Raw genomic sequence first — 27,269 nt, forward strand, 5'->3', positions numbered from 1 at the left:
GAGGGCACAGCGGGAGCTAAGTAGGTTCCAGGCTGGCCCGAGTGGACAGCTTCAGTATGGTTTGGGTGGAGGAAACAAAGTGGACAGTAGCTTGAATCTCAGCCAGCCAGCACCAGGAGGCCTCTGTGACGTGATCTGATTTGGAAAGATCTCTCCATCTGCTGTGTGGGGAATGGAATGGGTGGGAATTGAGGCAGGGAGACCAGGTCAGGGTCTGCAAGGTGGGCATTATCTTTTTGCATGACCTCAGCATGAAAGTTCCTATATGGTGAGGAGGCGTGACAGGAACCCACTTAGATGGGTTAGATGTCATGTTCCAATTTAGGAGGAGATTTATTCACTTTTCTGAAGAAGACCCTGCATTTTAGCAGCCATCTTCAGGATCTGATCTCCTCAGCCAGGGGTAGTGACCCATCACCAGGCTGTCAAGTACAGCTGTGCAGGTTGCACACTGCACAACTTTGTGTGACTCACAATGGCCCCACCCACTACCTTGGATTCTATTCCAAGAGAAGAGGGTGCACAGGGAAGGCACTGAGCCGACAGCCTCCTGTAGCACCCTGGAGGGAGTTCCATTCTATTCCACTTCCCAGGCCCCAAATCAATGCCAAGCATGTGTCCAGTGCTGCCAAGGAACAGGTTAAAATACTCATTTCCAAGAGTGATGAACAGCCCCCATCAACAGGGAGCTTGCTTCACTACAGGGCACCCTGAGTTCACTCTGGAGACAATGCACCATGGGACCTCAGGGAGTGAGAGGCTCGGTGAACGGGGGAGTGCAAGCAAGGGTTCTTGGAAAAAGAGACATGGCAACATCTCCTAGACTAATTTTCGATGCCACACAGTGCTTTGTAGATTGATGGGTCCCCAATAAACTGTTGAGGGAAGGGAAATACTGGACAGGGTTAGGGAGCAGGTAGGCAGGAAACACGGTCTTCACCATCACCCACCACAGCCTGAGATCAGAGCACGTCCGGGACAAAAGTTATAAGCTGTGGCAGATTTCACAATTAGAGCTGGTGGTTGCTGCCATTCCCTAACCCAGGGAATGCTTAGGAGAACAGAGTGCTGGGCCTCTGTGTGGAGGCAGGGTCAACATGAAGGCTGGACTAAGCCAGATGACTGCCACAAAGAATGCTGGGAAAATCCCCACTGCAAAAGGAAGAGCGTCACTGTTGCCAGGGGCAACAGCTCTGCCTAGCTTTTCCATGCACTCAGCCCTTGATTCCCTCCTCCCCCTCCCAGATGCAGAGGGTCCACAAAGAGGAAGGGAAATCTGAGCACAACAACCCTGGGCACTGCAGCCAGAGGGAGACCCACTGAGGCTGGGTGGGTGGCGACATGTTCCTTCTCTCACACCCACCAGAGGTGGGCACCTGGGGCGATGCCCTGGACCACTGCAGAGCCTTGGCACTGCTACTCACAGTGAGTTCAGGGACCGGAGGCCCTGGAAGGCATCAGGCGCGATCTCCGAGATCTGGTTGTTGCTCAAGTCTCTGCAAGGTGAGCAGAGGAGAGAGGGTGGCTGAATCCCTCAACGGCCACCGAGCCCTGCCTGCCCCCTGCCTCCCAGATACTATGGGAGGGCAGATATTTCTTTGAAATTAGGAAAGAGAAGGGCCAGTTCTCCTATCTATCCAAGGACCATGCACAGGGGGGCAACCCAGCTATCCCCTACACACACCTCACAGTCTCAATTGCTCCTATTGGTGCCCAAGCTGAAATGGGAGGATGACAGTCAGTTCTGGTCACGTGCCAGACTCAGACTCAGCATCCCCTTTAGGCCTCATGACTACCCTTCAAGCAGGTGGCACCACCACCATCCCTACATCACAGATGAGCCTGGGAGGAAGGCCGGTGATGACTTGGCCCTAGGCACAGCCATGGGAGGCAGAGTCAGCACCTGCCCCGGGGCAGTGGCGTGCTTGGTCCGGGCTCTGCCCTATGCTGACCCCCAGGAAACAGCAGAAGGCACTCACATCCTCCGCAGCTTTCTGTAGGGAGAGAAGGCCCCCGGGGGGATGGACTTGATCCCATTGAGCTCCAGCCGGCTGCAGAGAGAAAACAGAAGGACAAGGGCAGGTCGCCCCACCCAAGTTGTTGTTGAAACCAGGCCCTTTACCCATCAGTCCCTGCTCCCATCCTCGTCTGGAGTAGGGGGGCTGCAGCAGAGAAAAGGAGCTGGTTTTGAGTGCCATTATCCCAAGCTGGTGTGGCTGAAAGGGGCTCATGTACGATGTTAAAAGAAACCAATTCTAGCAGACTGGCCCAGCTGGACTGGAGAGATGGACCACAGAGGGATACCCCGCCCCAACCTTCCAGAGTGCCAGCCTTGGGCAGAGAGCTCAGCCCAACTGAGGCAAAGTGTAGAGGGGCCTCAGGGTAGTGCCCGCTCTGGCTCCTCCCTGGACCACCAGAGCCTGGCCGGCCCTGCCTGTACTCACATCTCTGTCATGGCCTCGGGCAGGTTGGCGGGGATGGCGGTCAGGCCTTTGCCGCGACAATCCACGATGCCGTTGCTGCAGGCGCACATGGCCGGACAGGAGCCGGAGGAGAGGGTGCAGGAGGGCGCGCGCCCCGCCTCCCCCTGGCCTGCGGAAACAGCGCCGATGTTTGCTGAACTTGAATCTGAACCTAACTCTGCTGCATGAGAGTGTGAATTGCACACTAAGAAATCCTAGCCTCAGTTCTGAAGCTCTGGGCTCTAGTCCAAGTCACTGGACACTTCTGGCTTGAATATAAGAAGGACCATATTTACCAGTGCATACTCTGCACCACATGTTGTGATAAGGGTTGTGCGTGTAACATCTCAGTGACTCCTAGTGCACAACCCTGCAAAGAGCGTGATATCATCGTGGCCACTTTCTAGGTGAGAACATGGAGTCCTCGATATTAATCTGTGGAAGTGACACCGCTAATGAGCGGTGCATTCAGGGTGAAGCCCAGTGTCTGATGTAAGGGCCCATGTCTTTTAATACTGATGTACCACTTATACCGAGTGTACCGTCTTAGGTGTAGAGCTGATCCAATTCCCACATATGGATACAGTCACAGAACCACCCCCTCAACAGGGAATATTTCTATCACTCAAGAAGTTTCCCTCATGCTCCTTCCCCGAGGTCGCCAGTGTTCTGAGATGTCTCACCAAAGATTTGTTCTGCTTGTCTGTGGACCTGAGCAAAACCAGACCGCAGGCTCTCTTACATTTGATTTCTTTTCACTCCAGGTAAAATTTTTGAGATTTGCCCACTGTATTGTATGAGTACACGTTTTTTCTTTTTCATTGCTGAGTCATAGTCTATTGCATGGCTCTGTCATCACTGGCTAATCCAATCTCTTGCTGGTGGACACGCAGGAGATCTCCAACTTTGGGATATCATGAAAGAAACTGCTTGGCTATTCTCAGCCCTGTGTTTTGCATAACACACGCACACCCCCAGCCCGGAGCTGCGGGGTCGTGTCTCATGCACACAGCAGCCCTGAGCACAGGGGCACCGGCGCTGAGGAGGAGGAGACAGCCACCCTACCCCATCCCCAGCTTCATGCTGAGGAGAGGACACCGACCTCTGTGTGACTGGTGGGCTCGGGTCCACAGGCTCGGGAGAAATGGGCAGCATCTGATCCTCTGTCATGAATCTGTGAGCTGATCACTTAGTCAGCGAACATTCCCCGAGCATCTATCTCTGTGTCGAGTGTGAGCAAAGTGCTAAGAAATGACCAGAGAATATGACACATGCGCCCATGTGCTCATGGACCTTGCAACCAGTCCCTGGGAAGTCCCATCTGGGGCTCTGCAGGGTGAGGACCAGGCGGGGCAGCAAGGCGGGGAGGGTGGACCCAGCAGGGGAGCAGCCTGCCAGGAGGCCAAGGTGGGAGGCACCTGCTCCTGGGAAGGGCAGAGGTAAGCCCACTGGGACGGAAGACTGAGGAGGCCACTAGGTGGAGGAGGCAGAGATGGCCTGGCCCAGCCTCGAGGAGCCTGAGGCCAGCTTGGACTCTACCAGGAGCACTGGGAGGCCTGGTGAGGATGAAGCAACAGTAACCAGTCCAGATTTGTCTGTCCCTTTACATTTTTCTGGCTGCAGTGTGGAGACTGGAAGGACCAGACAGGAGGCGGGGTGGCCAGAAAGGAGGCCCTCGCAGGACCCCCAGTAGAAGATGGAGGTACAGGCTCTGGAGTCTGTCTCACCTCAAACCAAGGCTTTAGGCCCAATTCAATGACTTTTCAAAGTAGCACAATGAGGGAAGGGAGAGGCGGGAATAGGAGGGGGCAAGGAGTGGAGGAAGTGAGGGGTGGGAGTTGATGGGCTGGCGGGGAGGGGAGGGAGGAAAGGGCTGGCAGCACTGGGTAGAAGCAAAAGCGAGGCATTGAGTAGAAGGGATGGGGCAGAGGGACAAGGGACAGGCAACAGGAAAGGACTGATGGTGGGGACCAGAGGGGAAATGCAGTGGAGGCAGGAGGCGATGCGTAGACAAAGGCAATGCTTGAGAGCAGGAGGTAGTGGCTGAGAATGAGGTGACTGAGGACAGGAGTCAGTGAGTCTGGACAGGAGAGAGTGGGTGAGCATAGCAGATGGCGTGTGGTCCAAGAGGCGTCCACGGATGAGGACAGGGGGTCTTGGGTGGCTCAGATGTGAATGCGTGGTGACAGGAGGCCCTGGGCGGGAACAGGAGGCGGGCAGGAGGCAGGCGATGGGGATCTGAGAGCCCCAGCAGGGCCGGCACCCACCTGAGCAGCTGAACTCACTCTTCTGGACCTCAGCCACGTTGAGGCCGCGCAGGCCAGGGGGGCCCGAGCACTGGGTGAAGAGCCCGATGGTTGGCCGTTGCCTCAGCCACTGGGAGAGCCAGGCCAGGTGGCAGTCACAGAACAGGTGGTTGGAGTGCAGGCGGCTGCAGGGGATGGGCGAGGAGAGGGAGGCTCACGACCAACCTGCGTCCCCAGCCCCTGGAAACACTGGGGCGGAGCCCCTCCGCTCAGCAGGGGTGGGGGGTCGAGCCCCTGGCACTCCACTCGGTCGGGGCACAGCCTACCCTCAGTCAGCTTCACAGCTCAGGCCCCAACTTGGAGATTATTTGAGCAGGGGGAAGCCTCCCTCCTCTCCCAGCACTGGGGGCAGCCCTTCGGCTGGAGTGTGCCCCATGAGGACACGCTCACTGAGCCCACAGACACCCTCCCCTCAAATCACTTAACTCACCTTCCAACCCAAAAACAAATTATCTGCTGCCCAAGGGAAACATCAAATATAAAAGACATTCAACGTCCTTCCCTTTTAGATCACTCCCCCTCCCCCAGCTCCACTCAGCCCCCACCCTGGGGTGACCTCTGGGGTTGCAGAGGAGGCCGAGCTCTCCCCACCCCCACTCTGAGCCCCAACACCCTCCCAGCTGGGCACTGTGCTCTCGGGCGCCCCGGGCTGACTCACAAGGTCCGCAGCTTGGGCATGTGGTTGAAGCTGGACACGGGGATGGTGGTGATGTTGTTGTTGTTCAGGGTCCTGAGTAGGGTAGGGGGGAACCAAGGTCACTTAACATCAGCCCAGCAGGAAGCTGCGCGGGAAGGGGGGGACCTGGCTTCTCTCTCACATCGCGCTCACGGTTCACCCACCCAGCGCTGGGCTGGACCCTGGGGGTTATGCCAGAGAGCCACTTGAGGTTTTCCCAGAGGAAAACCCTGAGCTGGGACAGTGATGAAGAGGCAGCTGTGCCATAAGCTCTGAGGCTGGTAGGACAGGGGACGGGGAGCCAGGAGGGGAGGATGGGTAGTGCAGACTCTGGCTGGCTTGGAAGAAAGCATGGGGCTCACACAGACAGAGGGAGGAAGAGGAGGCATTCGGGCCTCGTGTGTTAGAAACTCTGGAGAGACCCAGCCACTCACGCCGGGGCTTCATCACAGGCAGTTTAAGCCTGGGTCACACTGCCACAGGCAGGATCCCTCGAGCACGAGCCCTTCTATCCTCAGGCAGCAAGTCCTGGCCTAGAGCCCACCTCCCAGGTACCCCTGCCTTTCGCGCAGCTGCTGGGTCCCTGATGCCTGTATCAGCTTGGCTCTCCTGCCTCTGCCACCCTTCCTAGGCTTTACTTACAGCACCTCTAACCCCCGCAGAGCCCGGAAAGCTCCTTCCTCAATGCAGCCAATCTGGTTCTTGTCTAGCTGTCTGTGAAGCAAAGGAACGTGGTAGAGAGGACGGCACGTTACCTATGGCAGGGGTATTCCACCCAGCATTCCACCCAGCACTCCACTAGTTCCAAACTAGCCCCAATCATTTGTCCAGTATACACACAGTGATCCAATTGGTAATCGTTAATAAAAGCTTAAAGTCTTTCTTATTTTTAAAACAGTAAGTATAAGCAAGAGTTATATTATTTTCCTCTACCCAACCTTGCACATCTCCTGGGGAGCAGGTCCCACCTCCACTTTAGAGACCACCTAGAGGGCGCTAGCAGCTGTAAAATGAGAGTCTATCATAGGAGCCGTGGCAGCCAGAGCTGGCAAGCAGATTTCAGCCTGAGGGCTAAGAGAGACCGACTCAAGGCAGCTACCTGGACTGCTGCTTCCAGAATAAACGGAAGCTGTGACTGGGCTCCTTGGGGAAGAATGCAGTGATCCATTACCAATGGCTACTACAGGCACCAGGAGTAGGAGAAGGTGACAAGCACGCCAGGCATTTGCCATCAATACGGCAGTCAGACCTGGGGTGGGGTGGAGCTATAAGCTTGGACTAGAATAAATGAGAATAATAGAAATAAACCATCACAGTTACACAGCTTTCAACAGAGTGTATTCATTTCCAGGTCTCATTTCAAACTCAGAGCAAGCTTGTGACATAAATATGATGCCCCCGTTTTGCAGAACAATATATAGAGGCTCACTGAAATTAACCGACTTGCAACAGCTTATACAATTTGGACCTGCCCCCAAAAAAGGGAACAGTCAAACCCAACTCTCCCCACCCACTGAAGGGCAAGGGCACAGAGACTGTTCATTTCAATGGAACAAGAATCCCACTGTTGATGACACTCCTTTCAACTGGGTCCCCCAAGGCTGATGAAATGCGTTCTCCCTCCCCAGGTTGTTCCAGAAGACCATGCTGTCATGAGCCATCTCAGAGCCCAGACCAGCTCCCTGGCTGCCTGGACCACAGGGCTCAGGAAGAAACATCAGGATGCTGCCAGGGGTGGCCCTGCAGCCCCAAGCCCCCTTCCCTCTCAGGCTTATACTCACAAATTTTTGAGATCTGTAGCTCCACGGAAAGCCTTTCTGGGGATGGCCTGGATGGTGTTCTCACTTAGGTCCCTGTGAGGACAAAGCCAGAGGGAGAAAAAAATAATCAGAAACACTTCTCCAGAGCACCCTGAAGAGCCAGGGAGGTCAAGCGAGCCAGATGGTACCCGGACCAGACAGAGCTGTGTCCTGGCACCCGGGACAGCGCTCAGCACACAAAGATCACTGGCAAACATTTGTCGAATGAATGAATGAACGAGTCAAGCTCAGGCCCCCACCACTGCCCCTTTTCTGGGCAGAGGGTTTGCAGCTGGAGGGTGCAGCCTGGGGCAGTGGTCAGAGATCGGCTCCGTCAGCCCCCAACCCTTTACGCCAGATCCGCGGGGGTCAGCTCGGCCCCAAGGCATCCTCCAGGGCTGCAAAGTAAAGAGCAAGGGCTTCTCGACAGAGCCCCCAGCTGCCCCAAACCTGTAGAGAGTCTTCTGATAGCTCACTCTGTGTTCTACTGAGCAGGAACGGAAGCGCCAGAAGAAGGCACAGCTGGATCCCAGGTAACCCAGCAGTAGGGATCCCACCTAGGTCATGAACTCCAGGCTGGAGCTGACTCCAGGTGCTGTGGTCTTGGGGTCTGCGGGGACCAGGGCTGCTACTAAGCCTGGGTCCACCTGGGGACTAAGCATGCCCACCTAGGGAACACAGGACTGCATCCTAGCCCTGAGGCGTGGAGGGCAGGGACCACCCAGGACTTCGTCACCTCCCCCTTATTAACATCCTGAAGTGAGGGAGAAGGCACTGCATGGCCTTAGCAAACCAGCCTCCCCTCCCTGGCAGGACTGGGCCTCGGGCTCCTGTCCACTTGCCTCTCCTCCCTTTCTCAATCCTCACTGCAGACTTCGTAAATGCCCATTTGCTTCCCACAGTGGGGACAGCAACCTCCCCCAACCCCTGCTCCGCCCAGCTCATCCCAGTGTGGGGCAAATACTATCACCATCCCCACTGCAGTAGGTGGGAAAGGGAGGCTCAGGGAAGTGAGGCGGCCTCTTTAAGGGAAAAAAGCTGGTGGAGGTGGGGGTGGGGGTAGGGGGAGTGCTCCAGAGGCTGAGCCTAGCAGTCAGGTCCCAGAGCCTCCCCATGCACTGCAGCCGATCTCTGACAATCTCTGATGGCCTGGACTGCTGGTCCCGACTCGGGAACCTATGTTGGACAGTTCGGCAGACCTCAGACTCTCCTCCTGGGCTAGATGCATGGGGCTTTCACCATTTCCTTCCTCTCAGCCATTCACCCCATGAGCCTCAGGGTTTACTTTGAGCCCCAAGAACACAGCCCACAGGGCCCCCCACTGGGAATTCCCTAAGCTGTGGGAACTACACCCCCCGGCCTGAGTTTTTCTGGTTGAGACAATGAAACAGAAGCGCCGAAGCAGAGTACACAGGGCCCTGACCTCGGAAAGGCTGGTTCGAATCCCATCTCCCCACTTCCTGGATTTGCATCTGTGGGTTTACCCTTTTTCCTCCTGAGCCCTAGTTTCCTTGTGTGCAAAGTGGGGGAACAGCTGCGCCTAAAACCCTGCGCCCCAGACAGAGTGTGAGCCGACATCTCTGAGCTCCCTTCTCCAAACCCCAGCCCCTCCTGTCCCCCAGCCACCTAACCCGCCCCAAGCACCTGTGGTCTCAAGGGCCTTTGTTACCATCACACCCCATGTTCCCTGCTCGCTCTCTCCTTGAAAGAAGGCATCTCAAGCCTGCGACACAGACTCTCCTCTCTCTCCTCCATAACTGCATTTCAGCTGTGTCTGGCTTCATCTAACCAGCCTGTCTCTGTCCCAGCTAGCAGTTCGCCCTTCAGCCAAGCCTGGCAGGGAACTCTGGGCTGAACTCCCCACCGTTATTCCATTTAATCCTCACTACAGCCCTGCAAGGAAGGTTTTTTATTTGTATTGATCAGTGTATTGATTTAGGCCAACCTTGTTGCAGAAAGGCTTGCAGGTGGCTTATATGGATTTATAAAACAGCAAGAGTGCAGAAGTAAAAAGTAGGGCAAAGAGAAGACAAATCAATGGTGGACACCGAGCATGCAACATCACATGACCCATATAGCTGCCGGGTCCGGGATTGAGGGTGGGTGTCAAGCTTTCTGAGAGCCCATGCGTAAAGGGAAAACTGGTCAGTTAATTGCATCCTCGATATATGTATAAACTCAAAAGAACCTATTTCTCAGGAGTATAGCTGTTTTGGGCACTAAGATGTGACAAGAATTTCTCCAGGGGTCTTTGTAAAAAATGACTGAGTGTCCTAATCAATAACATTAGATCCATATAATAAAGGGGTTTCATGTGTCTGTTTCTTAGAGTAGCATTGCATCAAAGTATGATTCGGGCAGAGCAATTCTGTAAGGGTGCACACCAGGAGCTAAGTGGGGAGAGGAGGGGGCAAGAATGGTCTGTCAGAGGCAGGAGGCATGAGCCTGGCTTGATCCAGGAACAGCTGGGAGCAGGAGGGGGTGGGTGGAGGGTGTTGAAAGGAAAAAGCCTTGCCCAGCAGAGGAGGTGACACTTAGACCAGAGAGGGGTGTGATCTGATGGCCTTTTAGACATGGCTCTGGGGCACCAAAGCTTATAGAGAAAAGATTCTGCCCCCAATGGAAACCAAGCGCCACCTAATGAGGTGAGAGTCCAAGGCTGGGTATGGGTATGGTGCCCTTGCTGTTAAAAAGAGTAAAGGAAACTGAATTTGAGACCCTGGAAGAGGCCAACGTCTAGACCACAGGGAAACAGCTGAGGCTTGGAAAGTCCAGGACATGCAGAGTGCTAGCAGAAAGGGCGGTGCAGAGACCCCAGACTCTGTAATGGAAGGATCTAAACGCAGCTCCTGCTTCTGCCATTTACAGCCGTGGGCCCCGGAAGCTACACAGTTGAGAGCTTCAGTTTCCCTATTTGTAGTATGAGAGTTAAACTATCTAGTCTACAGGGCTTTGAAGAAGATTAAGAGAGTTCATGTATTTACGGTTCTGTTCGAGTCCCTCCATTTGGCAGTTTTTAAGAAACACTGGCTTTGTCCCAGCTGAAGCACGGTCCCCCGATCCCTTTGCTAAGGTTCTGGTGTTTCCAATTTTCTCACTAGTCACTAGGGGGCGCCAGAAGCCGTCCCTGGACCTGGATGCCTGCTCAGCCAATTGGCAAACCCAAAACTGTTCTTTACTTTTTTGCCCCAGCTGATCTCCTACCTGGTCAACAACTATCTTGTCTTTCCCAAGCCTCTGTGAAATAAAGTTCCTCATCTCCATTTTCACCACTTTGGCACGCAAACTCCAAAGGTCCCACCTACGACTTTCCTCATGGTATTTCCCCAGGTCCAGAGCCTCCTGCTAAGTCACTTCAGTCGTGTCTGACTCTGTGCGACCCCATGGACAGCAGCCCACCAGGCTCCCCCGTCCCTGGGATTCTCCAGGCAAAAACACTGGAGTGGGTTGCCATTTCCTTCTCCAATGCATGAAAGTGAAAAGTGAAAGTGAAGTCACTCCGTCGTGTCTGACTCTTAGCGACCCCATGGACTGCAGCCCACCAGGCTCCTCCGTCCATGGGATTTTCCAGGCAAGAGTACTGGAGTGGGGTGCCATTGCCTTCTCCAGAGCCTCCTAGTTCTCCCCTAAACTTGGTCGTTGTTGCTCCCATGCTCCTCTCTTGGTGACCTTATCAGAGACCCTGAAGTGAGGTGAAGTGAAGTGAGGTGCTTGCGTGGCCCCGGGTGTGTCAGAGCAGGATGCGATATACTGAGAGGGGCCATCCTGGAAGAGGGGTGCTCTGGAGCTGGAAGGACAAACCAAAACTCGGAGCAGCTGGTGACCTGATCCTGGCCAAAGGAGGCCCAGGGCACACAGCCACAGGGCAGACAGCAGCTCAGAAGGCAGCCTCAGGCCGGACAGCAAGAATCAGATTACCAGAGCAAGGATGCAGCAACCAGACCAGGGGCTGGCCTACAGGTAAGAATGAGGTCCTAGATTTCTGACAGGCCCCCAGAGATACAGATGCTGCTGGTCCAGGAAGCACACACTGAGAGGCCAAGGAGTAGAGGCCGCTGGCTGAGAGCCACAACCGAGTGTCACCATGGTGACTTGGGGTCAAGGAGCCCTGTCTCACTCACTTAAATCATGTTGTCTTGGGTGAGTCACCTAACCTCTCTGGCCTCAGTTTTCTCATCTGCAAAAAGGGGGTAAGAAGCGGCACCTACCTTGTAGGATCTGATGTGACAGGCACTGGGTGCTCGCCACATAGGCTGCCGTCCCCTCACATCCCTTCTGCCACAGGACCTTTGCCCTTCCGTTTCCTCTGCCAAAACTATTCTCCCTCCACTCTTCCCCTGGTAACTCCTATTCATCCTTCATATCTCAGTCTACAGACATCTCCCTTCATAGCTCCCTCTGCTACAGGTTCCCAAGGCCCCTCTGATTTTCCTTCTCAGCACAAATCCAGGCTTATAATGAAATATTTGTGTAATGAATGTAGTAAAATATTGATTTTTGGTTTTTTTAATTTAGCCTCCAATCTCTGGCTCCAGGTTATTGTATCCCTCCCTAGATGGAGCGCACTGCAGGGGCTCAGTAACATTTAGCTGAGTAAAGTGGTTCCCTCCATGAGTCTCTTGCAGCAATCCCTCTGCATTTTCCTGACTAAACAAGGAGTTAGGACAGGCCTTGGGGTTGAGAGGGGAAAGCAGGGACCTGGGGCAGGATGGCTGGTTCTGTGTCAACTTTGCGGGACCAAACCTCTTCCCGGACACAGGGTATGGTTGTCCCTTCTCTGCCTGACACCCAGCTACAGAGAGGTCTGAAGAGGGGGTGGGGGGTGCTGCACTAGAGAAGCATTTGTGGCCACTGGGGTTAGAATCAACCTGCCCTTCCCATATCCTGACATAACTCCGGTCACCACCCTCCATGGCTCTGAGGTGGTCCCAGCTGCATGAGCAGAGGGGATGAGGAGCCTCTGACAAAGATGACTGAGTGACTCTCGTGGGACCCAGAAGAGGAGAGGGAACTGGACCCCTGGAGTCCATGGAGGGGGTGGGTCTCGAACTCAGGGTGCAAATATCCCCTGCCTGAACCCCACCCCCAAAGATGAGGGGCCCTGAGAGGCAGGCTGTGGCTAATAGCACCCTCCTGGAGTCTGGGACACCCCAGTGAGCCCAGAGACCCAGCTGGGTCCCTTCTCTTCAGGGAGGCCCACACCCCAGCTCAGGCACCCTCCCAGAAGCCCTTGCTCCTGCTGCCCTCCTCCCGCCAATCCCTCCAGCCTCCGCCAGGGCTGGGGAGGTGGGGGCTGGGAAGCCGAGGTTGAGACCCCATGTTCTCACTGCTAATCCCCCTTCACGCTCTAAGTAGATTGGGTCCTGCCGGCAGCCTGGCCTCTGAGAGAATCAGTGGGGGGCCCAGACAAAGCCAGACTTGGCCTGGGTTCCTGCCCCCACCCAACAGCCCCATTGCAGAGCTCAGGGCCTGCTCGGTCTGCCTCTCAAGACACGTGGAGTCTCTGGGCAAACTGTCCTGTCCTCTCGTCTGACTGGTTATTCTGAGCTCACCCAATATGGAGCCTGGAGGAAACCAGGGCAGCCTGACTACTCCAAGCCACCTAGCACAGGGCTCTTTTATCAGATTAAGGACCTAAGCCTTGGAGCAGACGAAGGCAGCTGAGCACCTACCCACTGAGGCACCTCATGCCAGTTTCCAAACCCCTAGAGCCTCTGTCTCCTCCTCTATAAAGTGGGAATAATCATGGGGCCATGGAGCTTAACTGAGGCTGTGTGTGTATGGTACTTTTGACTGGGGTGGGCAGTCGATTGCCACTGCTAATTGTCTTTACGAGCCTTGGGGCTGGGGGTGTGGGGAGAGTCAGAGCTGAAAATTCTAGGACTTGGAATCGGGGACAGGGGTGAGGCTGGAGGCTCGCTCTGCCACCAGCCTGCCGCGTGACCTCGGGCACGACCTTCAGTTAGTTCCCAGCACCTTGGTCTCCACTTCCAAAAGTACCAGCCTCCCCGAGAGGTCAGGAGGGCAGAATGACACATGGGTGGGCCCCGCTCAGAGCAGCTTCCCTCACGCTGCTGCTGCTGTAAGTGCCACCCAAGACCCCTTGGCGGGTCACAGCACCCACGTCTCTGGCACCTGGACCAGCAGCAGCGGAGCCACCTGGGAGATTCAGAAAGATGGACCTTCTGGCCCCACCTACTGAATCTGAATCTGCATGTTAGCCAGACCCCCAGTGATTCACATGAATATGAAAGTTTGAAACGTGCTGCCTCTGACGAGGGAAAAGGTTAAAGCTGTCCCTGTACTGTGCGTGCATGCTCAATCGTGTCCAACTCTGTGCGACCCCAGAACCTGCCAGGCTCCTCTGTCCATGGAAATTTCCAGGCAAGAATACTGGAGTGGGTAGCCGTGCCCTTCTCCAGGAGATCTTCCCAACCCAGGGAATGAACCCAGGTCTCCTGCATTGCAGGCAGATTCTTTACTGTCTGAGCCACCAGAGGTTCCTATCCCAGCTGAGGCTAAAGGCTAGGGATCATAGCCCCTGTGCCTGCCAGCATTTCATAGCCAGGAACAGAGGTGACAATTCCTATTTTGGGGGGTGCCGGGTTGGGGGAGGCTTGGACACAAACACCCCCACTGGGTAGAAAGAGGGAAGAGCAGCCTCTGGCCTGTCACCTGTGGCATGCCACTGCCCACCTTCACAGGGAACAGAGGAGACGCTCACCAGAGGTGAGGTAGTGACAGCCACGACATTAGTACCACTGTCCTCCCTGCATCCCTGCTGAGGTCAGGGCAGGGCAACACTTGCTAAGAGGGCATTGGCATGGAGGAAGTAATCCGCTCCTTGGAGAAGGTCAAGAGCCACTGCTCCAGGTCAGGGCTCAGGCAAGGGGCTGGAGACAGAGTCCCTGGGGTCTGCTCGGCACCCCAGGTCCCTACTGCAGGAGGACCCAGGGGAAAGGTTCATGGTGCCCCTGTGGGATGCAGGTACACAACCACATCTAAGGTGTGCCTGGGACCTGGCAGGACCATCCCTCCTTTGTCTCTGCCTGTCCTTCAAGTCTCCGCTCAAATCCTACCCTTCTTACCCAGAAGGGAAATTAATTCTGCAATTATCCCTCCCTGCCCAGTCTCCCCAGCCTAGGGACAACATTCAGGTGCCCCAGAGTTACCCCTGGTGGGTATGTGGTATGTGTGCACACCTGTCTCCAGGTGACATTCAAAGCAGGTTCTTGAGAGACATTTGCTGATAAAGACAGGTAGAGAGACATTTGCCTGACTCCAGCCTCAAGGCAGGGACTGGAGCTTTATCATTCATAAATCTCAGGTACTCCTAGAAGAGCAAACTGAAAGCTTATCAGGGGCTGATTCTCAACATGGATGAATTTGTTTTGTCTCCAGAAGTCAAGTTTGGGTTGAGGGAAGGGGGGAGAATGCAGAAGAGACCAGGGAGTAGGATCAAAGGGCACGCTGCTGCTGCTGGTAGCCTGAAGGTGGAACCGGCCCTGCCATCCACAGTCCAGTTTCCTTTGATCTTGGACCCCACCCCCTCTGCTGTTGTCAAAACAAAGGAAGACACCCCACCCCACCTGGGAGCTACCTGGGCCTCCTCCTAAGGGTCCCGGCTGCACTAAGTGGCCAGTTCCCCTAGCTAATCCCTGTGCTCCCCAGATCCCCTCTCCTCTGCTCCCCTGAGGGCCTGAGTCAGGCCAGCTGGAATAAATGGCTGGGCCATTAGCTAAACTCATATCCCCCCAAAAAGCCTCACTGGGAGGAGGATGAAGCACTGGCCAGGCAGTAGCTGGTCTGGGAGGAGAGTCAGGCGAACTGGATTCAAAAGCAAGCTCAGAATCAACTGACTGCCCCTTTGCACCTGTTTCCTCATCTGTAACATAAGCTTATAAGATAAATAGACAAAGGCATATGAGCGTATCCCGAAGACTATCTGGCACACAGTAGGTGACAATCGTGTTGCCAATAAGGCTTCAAAATGACCTCTACTAATTGCTGGTGGTCCAGCTCTGACCCGCTCTCATTCTCCACCTCCTCCTCCTCAGATGCTGATAACATTCATGGAATTAAAGCTCTCACATGCTCTGCAAAGCCTTAAGATTTGTTAAAGCATCGCGTACCCAATATTTTCCCAGGGAACTCCTGATGTCCAAACTCCTGTAGGTGGTTTTGGAGGCTGACACCATGGATTGTGGGGCTGGACCTTTGCAGAAGAAATGGGCGGCTCTGAGTGACCAGTGCGTGCCAGGCACTGTTGGCAGGAGAGACTTTCCTTCTCATGCCCACACCACCACCCGAAGTCACACATCCTCCTGTGGCCAGCTGCCCCCTCCCTCCAGCGCCGCTGAGTTAATGTTGCAGAAAACTCATTAAGAAGAGACATTAAACAGCCCTGGATCATGGCGCTGTAAAACCAGCCTGGGTAACATTTCTGTGAACTGGGCTGTTTGTTATGCAGCTACCAAGCATCATTGCAATCAATTCCCACAACAGAGATATCAGAGGAGAGGCACACACCCCCACAAAGCAACCACAGAGCCCTGCCAAGGAAAACTGCTCAGAGGCTAGAGTCCCATTCAGGAGTGAGTGGCTCCAGGACAAGCAGGAAACAGGCCAGCGGGCATAGGTCCCAGCCACCATGGCAAGGACACAGTAAAGGCAATCAGGCAAATGAAGACGGCCGGCATAATGTAAGCCCCCCTTAATTCTTCCCCATACTCAACCATTACGCACCAAGCCCCCAGGAAGCTCCAGGCATGCTTCTGAGTCCTAAGCAGGGATGCACTGGGGGAGATAAGGCTCTCGTTCCAGACATCTTTGAGTAGTTAGGACCAATGACTTCACAGATTCCCAGTCCAGGCACAGGGGACAGTGAGGCAGAAGAGGAAAGAGACAGGGTGGGGCTTCAGCAGGAGAAAGATTTAAGACATAGGGGAAAGAACACGAACTTTGGAGCCAGATTCCAAAACTGGGTTTGATTCCAAGTTTAACCATTTACTATTTGTGCGACCTTTGGGAAGTTACTCAACCTCTCTGAATCTGGTTGTTCATGTGTAAAGGGGAGTTCATCACAGCTCCCTCTTGCCGGGTTATAGAGAGGATTAGATACCACATGTGCCTTTCATATAAAGCACAAAAATAGGCAAAATGAGTCTATGCTGTGGGGAGCAGGATCATGGTTACCCCATGCGGGGGGATTAATGACTGGGAGGAGGTACAAGAGGCTTCTGGGTGCTTGTGATATTTTCCTTCTTGATCTGTTTGCTGTTGGTTATGTGAGTGTGTTCAATTTGTGGAATGTGAAAGTGAAGTTGCTCAGTTGTGTCTGACTCTTTGTGACCCCATGGACTGTAGTCTACCACACTCCTCCATCCGTGGGATTTTCCAGGCAAGGGTACTGGAGTGGGTTGCCATTTCCTTCTCCATCAATTTGTGGAAACTCGGGAGCAAATAAGCTCGTGCACCACAACTATTAAGCCTGCACTCTAGAGCCCAGGAGCCACAACTACTGAAACCTGTGTGCCCGAGAGCCTGTGCTCCACAGCAAGAGAAGCCACCACAAAAAGATGCCCACGCACAACTAAAGAGTAACCCCCGCTCTCCACAACTAAAGGAAAACCTGTGCAGCAATGAAGACCCAGCACAGCCAAAAATATAAATAAAGAAAATTATTTTTAAAAATGAGTAAACATGTCAAATGAGAGGGAGAAGCACACCCTATAAAAGCCTTTGCATGTGTTATACATGGGCCTGGACTTTCTCCAGACTCTGAGGACATGGAGATTGCTATGCATACAGTTTGCCAAGTCCAGAGATGAAAGCGAGCTTGGGAGAGGTGTGGCCTTTCCTGGTTCTAAAACCAAGCATAAAGGCCTCTTACGGGTCCCCTAAGGAAGCAGCCGAATATTAAAAAAAAAAATTGGGACACTTACAACATCCCCAAAGGAGGCTCGAGGACATTAAGTTGCTCCCTTCTGAGTCACTTGCCTAGATGCCAAGTCACAGATCAGCCAGTTCTCCGAAAGGCAGTTTGCTAAATTTCTTTGTTACCTTTACCAATTTCATTTTAGTTGGGTTGTTTCCCATTTGTCTTCACAAAGGCCTTTCAGGGGCTATTGGGTTTTCCCTGCCCCAGCTCCCTGCAGTCAAAGGAAGAGACTCGGGAGGTGTTCACCATAGTTCAAACACCTGGAGTGTGGCCAGGGACAAATGGATCAGTCCTTAAAGTACCATCATAAATGCAAAACGCAAGCCAGTCAACTCACACCAAGTAGTTAAAGAAAGTAAGTCATTTTGATGAATTGGTCATTTGACAAATTGGCCATTCAGTGAATTGGCTTTGGGCAAATTGGCTTTTAGCAAAATGACATTTGGTAAATTGGTCTGCTTCTGACACAGCAATGTGTTTCACAGGGCAATTAGTTATAGACTGCCAGTCCAGGCTCACAGCCTGAAACCAGACCTCAGGAGAAGTCATTCTGCAGACAGGTCAGCCCCATGGCATGCACTGCCCTCCACTGGCCTGCCTTGAGCCAGGGTGGATTTTAGAATATTTTGAGGGATGCATGCATGTAGGCCATCCTTCATTCATATCATTTTTCTCAGTTAAGTTTATCTAGACTCTGACGGCATATTCTTTGGGTTGTTCCCTCATAAGGACCTGGGAAAGGTATAGGCAGGACTCAATGCGGTCTGGGGAAAGAGAACCAAGCACAGGGGCCACAGAACTGGGCAAGCAGAATCTAAGCTGTGCTCAAGGAGGGGCCTCCACTCAGGACAAGTGATCAAGTTGCTAGTCTGAGCTTCCCCAGGGAGAACTTGGGGGCCCAGCCAATGCGGCAGGGTAGCTGATGCCAGAACAGATGTTTGATTGAAGCCCATGGCAGCAGTGGCCCACCAAGGAGGCCAACAGGGTATCACCGAGGCCCTGGGACATTTCCAGTCTTCTCTCCCCTGGTCCATAAGGAGAAAATGGGGCCTATTTCTTTTACCCAAGACGTCATCCACTATCTCTCTATCCCCTTCACAGCAGCCCAGGCTCTGTCTGAGTCTTGGCCTTAGGAGTTTCTCAGAAGAAAAGGGGAGTTTGGGGGACTGGAATGGCACAAGGTCAGCCTCCCCAGAATATTTGCAGCCCCTCACTTCCTCTCCACATACACTCCACATACACTCCCCTCCACATGCCCCAAGGGCAGGAGACCCTTAACTACCTCCAAGACAGGCAAAAAGACAGAGCTTTGCCATGTTGCTGGGCAAGGAAGAGGTCTAATTGGCTGAGTGTGTTCTGCAAGTGGCAAGAGCGAGAAAGCCCAGAAAAACCAGGATCTGCGGCTGATTTGGGGAGCTGTCCATGGTGCTGAACCCTTTCAGCAGCCCGTCCTTTGATCAAGATTAAAGACATACCTGGGCTTCTAGGCACTTTCTACCTAGCCCACACACCAAACCTTGTATAGTAGTTTTTTTTTTCATAAGCCCACAGAGAGTCTGGTTCATAGCATATACACAGAGGGTCGGGAGAGCACTGTTATGAGGATCAAGGGACCCATTCTTAGACTCAGGAGAGGCATGTGCTGAGCACAGTCCACATCGCTAAGCAACTTCTAGATAGAAGTAAAGCTTCTACTCCCACTTCTCCAGAAGTACAGATTCTGCCCCACTTCTCCAGAAGTAAGACCTCTCACTTCCTGGACATACAGCAAAGCACAGAGAAGGGCTGAGAAATTGTCTGGCCATGCTGCAAATAACTTCCCCCAGATCCTCTCACAAAAGCCACTCATTTTAATCCCTAGAACCTTAATGATCATCACTGGTTCTTGTGGTTAACACACATTTACTATTATTGATGATGATAGCTACATATACTGAGCATTAAGCCTGGCACTGCATTAGGTATTTTATATGTTTTATATATATTATCTCACTTAGTCCTTAAAACAGCTTTCTGAAATCAATACTCTCACCACTCTGGTGTGGATATTAATGATGGGAGAGGTCAGGGCATGGGATAGGGGAGTGTGGGTAGAGACGATATGTGAACACTCCATGCTTTCTACTCAATTTTTATCTGGACCTAAAATTGCTCTAAAATATAGTCTATTTAAAAAAAAAAAAAAAAACCTCTCACCATATCTGTTTTCCAGGTAGCATAATTGAGGTGTTGTATCTTTCCCAGGCTGTCTGACTGCAGAGCCCACAAGCTAACCCACTATGCTACACTGGCTCAGCACATTAGAATCATCAAAGTGACAGACAGGTGGGTGGGAAAGTATCTAGGAGCATACACATGTCAGCAGTGACATTTGATACATGAACTTGGAGGGAAGAGGTGAAAGCCTAGAAAGCAGAGTATGATAATGAACATTCATAATGTTGACAATGAGCCATCAAGAAAAGGTTAAATTATGTTCAGGACCCTCTGTTTTAGAACTTAGATAATCATATAATAAATTTCAGATACAAGTCATCAAAAATGACGCGAGGTTAGCATATCTTCCCAGAGAAGCCAGGCCCTGGGGAGAGCAGGATGCCAGCCCCCGCTGGGATGAGCATTGCCCAGGGACCTCTCTTTGTACCTGGATTCCTACAAGTATCCTAGAATCTGTCATTTCTTTCAAACCTCCGTAGGCTTGAAAGACAAAGAGGCGAGCTTAGGAATCCTCTGGTGAGGGGCTTCAATCACAAGTCAGTACAGACAGGCAGCATTCCCTGGGCCTCTGAGAAGGAAAAAGATCTGGAGCAGGGAAGCCTGGAGGGAGGATCCAAGGCCACCAGCCACTGGCTTCTCACAGAGTCTCTGGCACACTCCCTGGCAGAATAAATGATGACCAGGGCTCCTGCCCGCCCCTATCTTCACCTAGGTCTGGGAAATTAGGTTAACTGCAAAACCTGGAACTCAGAGGTTCATCAAGACCTTCTGATGCAGTGGCTGTGGCCGGCTTCCAGGAGAGACAGACAGAGGGTGACCGGCTCTGACCACCAGTATGAACACCAGAAACTGACGTCTAGGCTCAGAAACTATCATCTCAGCATCCCAGTTTACCCAATTCCCCATTCTCTAGGAGGGATGAAAATACCCTCCAACTTTTAGGAGGCTCCTGCAGTCCTGCCCTCCCCCAGGGAATGGCTGGGGTGGCCAGGTACCCTGCTGTCCTGCCTCATCCACTCCACACCCCAGACCAGGAGTCCCCACCTGTGGGGCTACAGAGCCTCAAGGGCCCTACAGTTGCTGCAGCATCTGGGCATCCTCACTCACCCCAGCACCACCTGCAGACTGAATGAGAGTTATGTAGGACCCTGGGTTCCACCTCTCTGAGCCTTATTTTCCACAACTGTAAAATGGAGAGAGTAAGAGTCTTTATCTCAGAGAAGTGCCATGAGGATTTGGTAGGTCAGTTTGCAGCTTAAAACTCAATAAATGGGAGCTATGGTTATTGCTCTTCTTATTTCTCTCACATGGGTTGTGATAAATAAGATAGATATCCAATTAAAAGAACTGATGGATTCATAAGATCATCTTCAAAGATACGATGTGTTTTCTCAGTCACCTCTTAACCGTATCCATGTTTTTCTTCTTAGCACTTAGCATAGTTTTAATCAATTGATTGTTCATAGAATTATTTAATGTTTATCTCAATTAAATTATGCATTCCATGAGGCAAGGGCCATGTCTGTTTACTGCCTGTCTAGCAGAAAGCTGGGATTCAATAAATATTTGATGATGATTGTGGCTACTCAAAAGATCAGACTAGCACTTGAGAGGTCCATGACATTGTGACATTAAAAACAGGTCCCTTGCTTATAGTTTCCTTTGTTGTGCAGAAGCTTTTAAGTTTAATTAGGTCCTACAGTTTGTTTATTTGTTTATTTTTGCTTTTATTTCCAATATTCTGGGAGGTGGGTCATAGAGGATCATGCTGTGATGTATGTCAGAGAGTGTTTTGCCTATGTTCTCCTCTAGGAGTTTTATAGTTTCTGGTCTTACATTGAGATCTTTAATCCATTTTGAGTTTATTTTTGTGTATGGTGTTAGAAAGTGTTCTAGTTTCATTCTTTTACAAGTGGTTGGCCAGTTTTCCCAGCAGCACTTGCTAAAGAGATTGTCTTTAATCCGTTGTACATTCTTGCCTCCTTTGTCAAAGATAAGGTGTCCATATGTGTGTGGATTTATCTCTGGGCTTTCTATTTTGTTCCATTGATCTATATTTCTCTCTTTGTGCCAGTACCATACTGTCTTGATGACTGTGGCTTTGTAGTAGAGCCTGAAGTCAGGTAGGTTGATTCCTCCAGTTCCATTCTTCTTTCTCAAGATCGCTTTGGCTATTCGAGGTTTTTTGTATTTCCATACAAATTGTGAAATTATTTGTTCTAGCTCTGTGAAGAATACCATTGGTAGCTTGATAGGGATTGCATTGAATCTATAAATTGCTTTGGGTAGTATACTCATTTTCACTATATTGAGTCTTCCAATCCATGAACATGGTATATTTCTCCATCTATTAGTGTCCTCTTTGATTTCTTTCACCAGTGTTTTATAGTTTTCTATATATAGGTCTTTAGCTTCTTTAGATAGATATATTCCTAAGTATTTTATTCTTTCTGTTGCAATGGTGAATGGAATTGTTTCCTTAATTTCTCTTTCTGTTTTCTCATTATTAGTGTATAGGAATGCAAGGGATTTCTGTGTGTTGATTTTATATCCTGCAACTTTACTATAATCATTGATTAGTTCTAATAATTTTCTGGTGGAGTCTTTAGGGTTTTCTATGTAGAGGATCATGTCATCTGCAAACAGTGAGAGTTTTACTTCTTTTCCAATTGAGATTCCTTTTATTTCTTTTTCTACTCTGATTGCTGTGGCCAAAACTTCCAAAACTATGTTGAATAGTAATGGTGAAAGTGGGCACCCTTGTCTTGTTCCTGACTTTAGAGGAAATGCTTTCAATTTTTCACCATTGAGGATAATGTTTGCTGTGGGTTTGTCATATATAGCTTTTATTATGTTGAGGTATGTTCCTTCTATTCCTGCTTTCTGTAGAGTTTTTATCCTTAAAAAACTGGAAATAGAACTGCCTTATGATCCAGCAATCCCACTGCTGGGCATACACACTGAGGAAACCAGAAGGGAAAGAGACACGTGTACCCCAATGTTCATCGCAGCACTGTTTATAATAGCCAGGACATGGAAGCAACCTAGATGTCCATCAGCAGATGAATGGATAAGAAAGCTGTGGTACATATACACAATGGAGTATTACTCAGCCATTAAAAAGAATACATTTGAATCAGTTCTAATGAGGTGGATGAAACTGGAGCCTATTATACAGAGTGAAGTAAGCCAGAAAGAAAAACACCAATATAGTATACTAACACATATATATGGAATTTATAAAGATGGTAACAATAACCCTGTATATGAGACATCCAAAGAGACACTGATGTATAGAACAGTCTTTTGGACTCTGTGAGAGAGGGAGAGGGTGGGATGATTTGGGAGAATGGCATTGAAATACGTATAATATCACATATGGGACGAGTCGCCAGTCCAGGTTCGATGCACGATACTGGATGCTTGGGGCTGGTGCACTGGGACGACCCAAAGGGATGGTATAGGGAGGGAGGAGGGAGGAGGTTTCAGGATGGGGAACACATGTATACCTGTGGTGGATTCATTTTGATATTTGGCAAAACCAATACAATATTGTAAAGTTTAAAAATAAAATAAAATTAAAAGAAAAAAAAAGCAAACAGGTCCCCTCCAGGATGAGGTATGAGGTCCGCCGCTGTGATCCCACACATGGCTATTGTTCCTTTGTGGAACCTGTTGTCCAGCAAAGGGCAAAGGCTCTGAGGTGGATTCACACCTCCTTTGTGACAGTTTCAGGTGGGAAGGGCCACAGCCCCTAGGGAGGAAAGCTGAACAGCCTCTGCAGCCCTGACTCCGACCACGGTCCACTCTCTGTTGGTCCACCTCGCCGTTCCGTCATCCCCCACCACTTACCCACTCCTCCACCTCTCACAACACCCTCTGCTCTTTCCATCACTGCACTTGTCACATTGCATGTCTGCGAGTCTCTCGCCTCCGGATAATAATAATGACAGCACAGATGTCGAGAAGGATACCTCTGCCCTCTGCCTGCCTCCTGGAGGAAGGCTCGCCAAGGCGAGGGGACAGGCTATCACTTGGGCCACATCAACAAGAGGGCACAACCACACCACGACAGAGCAGGTACACAGACACACCCCCCTCCTCACTCCCCACACACCTGCCTGAGTTCACCTCTCGTGGCTTTCACCTCCTGCACCAAGCGCACATCCAGCGGCAGAAGCATTCCAGGTCTGATTTCAGCTTGGGGAGCCCAAAGCCTCTGGTCTAACTCTGTACTCCAACTCAAGATGACCAGAGCTCTGTACCGGGCTGGGGGTCGGGAGTCAACCTGGCCAATATTCCCCATTTTTCATCTTTTATTGTTTGAGAACAAAGCCAGTTTGGAGAAAGAGCAATGGAAACTACAGCCTTGCTTTTCAAAGTGGGATCAGAGAGGTGTAGGGTTGGTATTGATAGAAATACAGAATCTCAGGTCCCACACCAGACCTGCAGAAAAAGATCCTACATTTAATAAGATGATTTATTTGCACATTCAAACTGCAAAGCACTGGATAGAGCCATGGTTCTCAAATTTGGCTGCCTACTGGAACCATCTGGGGAGATTTAAAAAAATCCTAATACCTGGGCCCCACCCCCCAGAGATTCTGATTTCATTAGTTGTGGGTGGAACGTGGGCACTAGAATATTCCAAAGCTCCCCCAGGAGATTCTTATGTGCAGCCAGTTGCAGAATCCTTTCTACACAGGTGGCCTCTAACACTGTCATCTCTGCCCCTCAAGCCCCTCACCTGGCCTCCCCCACCCAGGACACCCCTCCCTTACAATGCCACCTCTTTCTCCAATCCTTTCTCCCCCAGTATTTCCAGTCCCACTGAATGACTGGTGCTAATCGATACTGAGGAAAGTGAGCCTGAACGAGCAGTTTATACTGGATGGTAATGACTGACAGCCTCAATCCACGAAGTACACGCATTTTAAAAAGAAGATTCCTGACTCAGCCTTCATCAGTGGTGGCATCCTTTGTGCTTGAGGAACATAAAGGAAACACTTTGAACAAAGACAACCTTCCTGGTCACCCTAAAATTATTAGCCTTTTCTATTCAGCCAAACTTACTACTCAGGAAAAGAGCTATTTATAGCATGGGTGAAAGTTTTTTGCTAAATTCAGCTGGTTGAGCAAAGTTACCTGTGTATGTATTTATCTGTGTGTATGTATCCAATTTTCTATCTCCTTCTGATGCTGGGCTGTTCAGGACGTTTTTGGTTGGAAGGAGAAAGAAGAAAAGGGAAAAGGAGGGTTATGGAGAGAAGAGAGTTGAGCAGTGTGGGACTGACATGTACATTGCTATATTTTAAATGAATAACCAACAAGGATCTACTGTATAGCACAGGGAACTCTGCTCAATATTCTGTAATAACCTACATGAGAAAAGAACCTGAAAAAGAATAGATATATGTATAACTGAATCGCTTTGCTGTACACCTGAAGCTATACATTGTTAATCAACTGTACTCTGATATAAAATACACACTTTTTTTTTTTTTAAGGGAGAGAGGAAGAGGGCATCTCAGGAGCCAGGAGCAGGTGCTGGGGGCAACGCTGGGGGTGGCAGCATCCAAAGGTGACCACCTCCACGAAAGGAAAGAAGTACCATATCTCACACTTCAAGGTGGCTCTAGTATTTGTCCCTGCACAAATACACTCCTGTCATCTCATGAGAGGCCACGGGAAGGGTTTAGACACCCAGGGAGGGAGGGGCTGCACCAAGTTTATTTATCAGATGAGCGGTAGAAGCCAGACCAGAAGCTGGAATCCCACAGGCTCCCAGCCTGCCAGTGCACCTTGGGCTGTACTCTGGAGGGAGAAAGTGCAGGAAAGCAATGGGTAGCAACTCTGGGAGAGCAGTGACCAACTCCCAGGCTCAGGTTCCGTGCAGAGCCATCTATGGAAAAGCAAAGGCACCAGAGACAGAGAGAAAGAGATGAGAGTTTAATAAAGAAAAATGGGCAAGAATAGAGAGAAGCGAAAGAAGCTAGGTGAGAGAAAAAGACAAGGAAAGAGAGAGGCCAAGACCCCCAGGCTGGGGACGAAGCTCTGAAGCGGAGACGGAGCCGGTGCTCGGCTTTGCAGAACCGCGAGAAGTGGCATTGAGTCTGCGTTGCGCCTGACAACCAGCTAAGGTGCAAATGAAAAGAGCTCGGTATGAGAGCCTGCTGGGGCTCCTTGCGAGTGCCGGGCTCTGCCACCCGGCCTCTCTCAGGCAGACCTGCGGCCCGGGGATAATTTGCCCGTGGCTGGAGGTGTCAGGCTTGGATGATGAGTGTGAAGCCTGCAGGTGACCTGCCCATGGGGACACATCCCACGTGACTAATCACCAGGCAGAGGTGGGAATGGAGTCCTGGCCACTGCAGCCCTTTCCTGGCAGAATCAGATCTTGAGTGGAGGGCTGAAGGGAAGGGCTGTCCTCACTCATGGCTGGGAAGGGAAGGGTTTTGGAGCGAGACAGACCTGCAACTCGGATGGCTGCAGGCTAGGGGACAAGACACTTGTAGGTACAGGCTGCCACCATGGAGGGACAGAGTCATGGGGAATGGTGGTGTACAGGGTGCATAGTTCAAATGGTGGTGTAGAGCATGCATTTGTGGTGTGCACACACACCACAAATCCAGCAAACTCCACATGTGACTTAAGAGTAGAAACTCTGCAGCCACAGTGTTTGGCTTTGAAACCTGGCTCTGCCTCTTACTAACTGGGTGACTCTGAGCTTGCTACCCAGCCTCTCTATGCCTTGCTTTCTTCTTCTGTAGAGTGAGAATCATAAACAACTGTTCTATGTAGCTCACAGGCTGTCGTGAAGGCTCGATGAGTAAATACGTGTAGAGAGTTCTGATCAGTCCCTCTGGAACGTGGTTAAGTGCCGAGTATGTGAGCTGGCATCACCTTTGCCACTGATGTTCAGGCAGCTGCTGCGGATGCTGGGCTCTGGGCTGGGGGCTCAGGCCACAGTGACTGAGCAAAAGAAGTTCATGGTTCTGTGGGTTTCCATTCTGCTGGGGGAGAGAAAGGAAATATGTAGTACATCCCCAAACCCGCCAAGCTGACTTCAGAGTCGGATGAGGGTTTTTAAGGGAACAGAACAAGGTCCCACACTGGTGAGTGACTGGGAAAGAAGGAGCAGTCTGTGGTTAGGGTGGTCCAGGTTGGGGTGGGGGGCTGCTCTGTCTGTCCAAGGAGAAGTCAAATGGTGAGTAGGAGGGAGCCAGGCAGAGTGTTGGGGAAGAGCACTCCAAGCAGAGGAAGCAGTAGAGGGAAGACCGTGAGGTGGGAAGGAGTGTGAAATGTCCAGGAACACAAGGAAGGGCAGCGCGACCGGCATGCCAAGCAGGAGCAAGGAGACGTGCTGGGAACGCAGGCAGGGACCAGCGATGAGGGTGTTGAGGGCGTGGCCAGGGGATGGGCTGGGCTCTGCATGAGGTAAGAGGGTCAGACAGGAGAGGCGTAAGATCTGATTAGCATTTTTCAAAGAGAGCTAGCTGCCAGGTGACTGAATTATGGAGGAGCTGGGTAGAGGCAGTGAAAGCAGGCACTGGGCCCTCTTGACAACTGGGAAATAGATTCTTCATGGTGAGGAAACTGAGGCTCAAACAGCTGCTGCAAGGTGAAAGGGGTACAAAGAGGGACCAGAGCGGCTACTGTTTATTGACTACTTATATCTGGCAGGCTCTGTGCCCAGGTGCTTGCCCTGTTGCCATTTACAGAAGAGGTTCAATTGGGAGTCTGAGACCACGCAAATGGTATTGGAGCATGGTTAGGCCCTCAGATCAGGCTGACTCCAAAGCCCATGCCCTTGACCCCTGAAGTTGCCCTCTGCTGTTGCTGGGGCTTGGAAGAAGACCCTTGAGGGGGCCT

At 51.5% G+C, this 27,269-nt stretch overlaps 1 protein-coding gene across 1 annotated transcript in view; it reads right to left on the reverse strand.

Moving 5' to 3' along the window:
* SLIT1 (slit guidance ligand 1) overlaps positions 1-27,269 on the reverse strand; it is a 178,249-nt gene that overhangs the window by 55,650 nt on the left and 95,330 nt on the right. The window contains exons 5-11 of the mRNA XM_055560489.1: positions 7,226-7,297; positions 6,087-6,158; positions 5,427-5,498; positions 4,730-4,893; positions 2,445-2,592; positions 1,980-2,051; positions 1,425-1,496 (exon numbers count right to left, since the gene is read on the reverse strand). Of these exons, the coding sequence (XP_055416464.1) occupies positions 1,425-1,496; positions 1,980-2,051; positions 2,445-2,592; positions 4,730-4,893; positions 5,427-5,498; positions 6,087-6,158; positions 7,226-7,297 (672 nt within the window). The remainder of the gene's footprint in view (positions 1-1,424; positions 1,497-1,979; positions 2,052-2,444; positions 2,593-4,729; positions 4,894-5,426; positions 5,499-6,086; positions 6,159-7,225; positions 7,298-27,269) is intronic.

Source organism: Bubalus kerabau, chromosome 22 (assembly GCF_029407905.1).
Source record: "Bubalus kerabau isolate K-KA32 ecotype Philippines breed swamp buffalo chromosome 22, PCC_UOA_SB_1v2, whole genome shotgun sequence".
NCBI classification, from domain to species: Eukaryota; Metazoa; Chordata; class Mammalia; order Artiodactyla; family Bovidae; genus Bubalus; species Bubalus kerabau.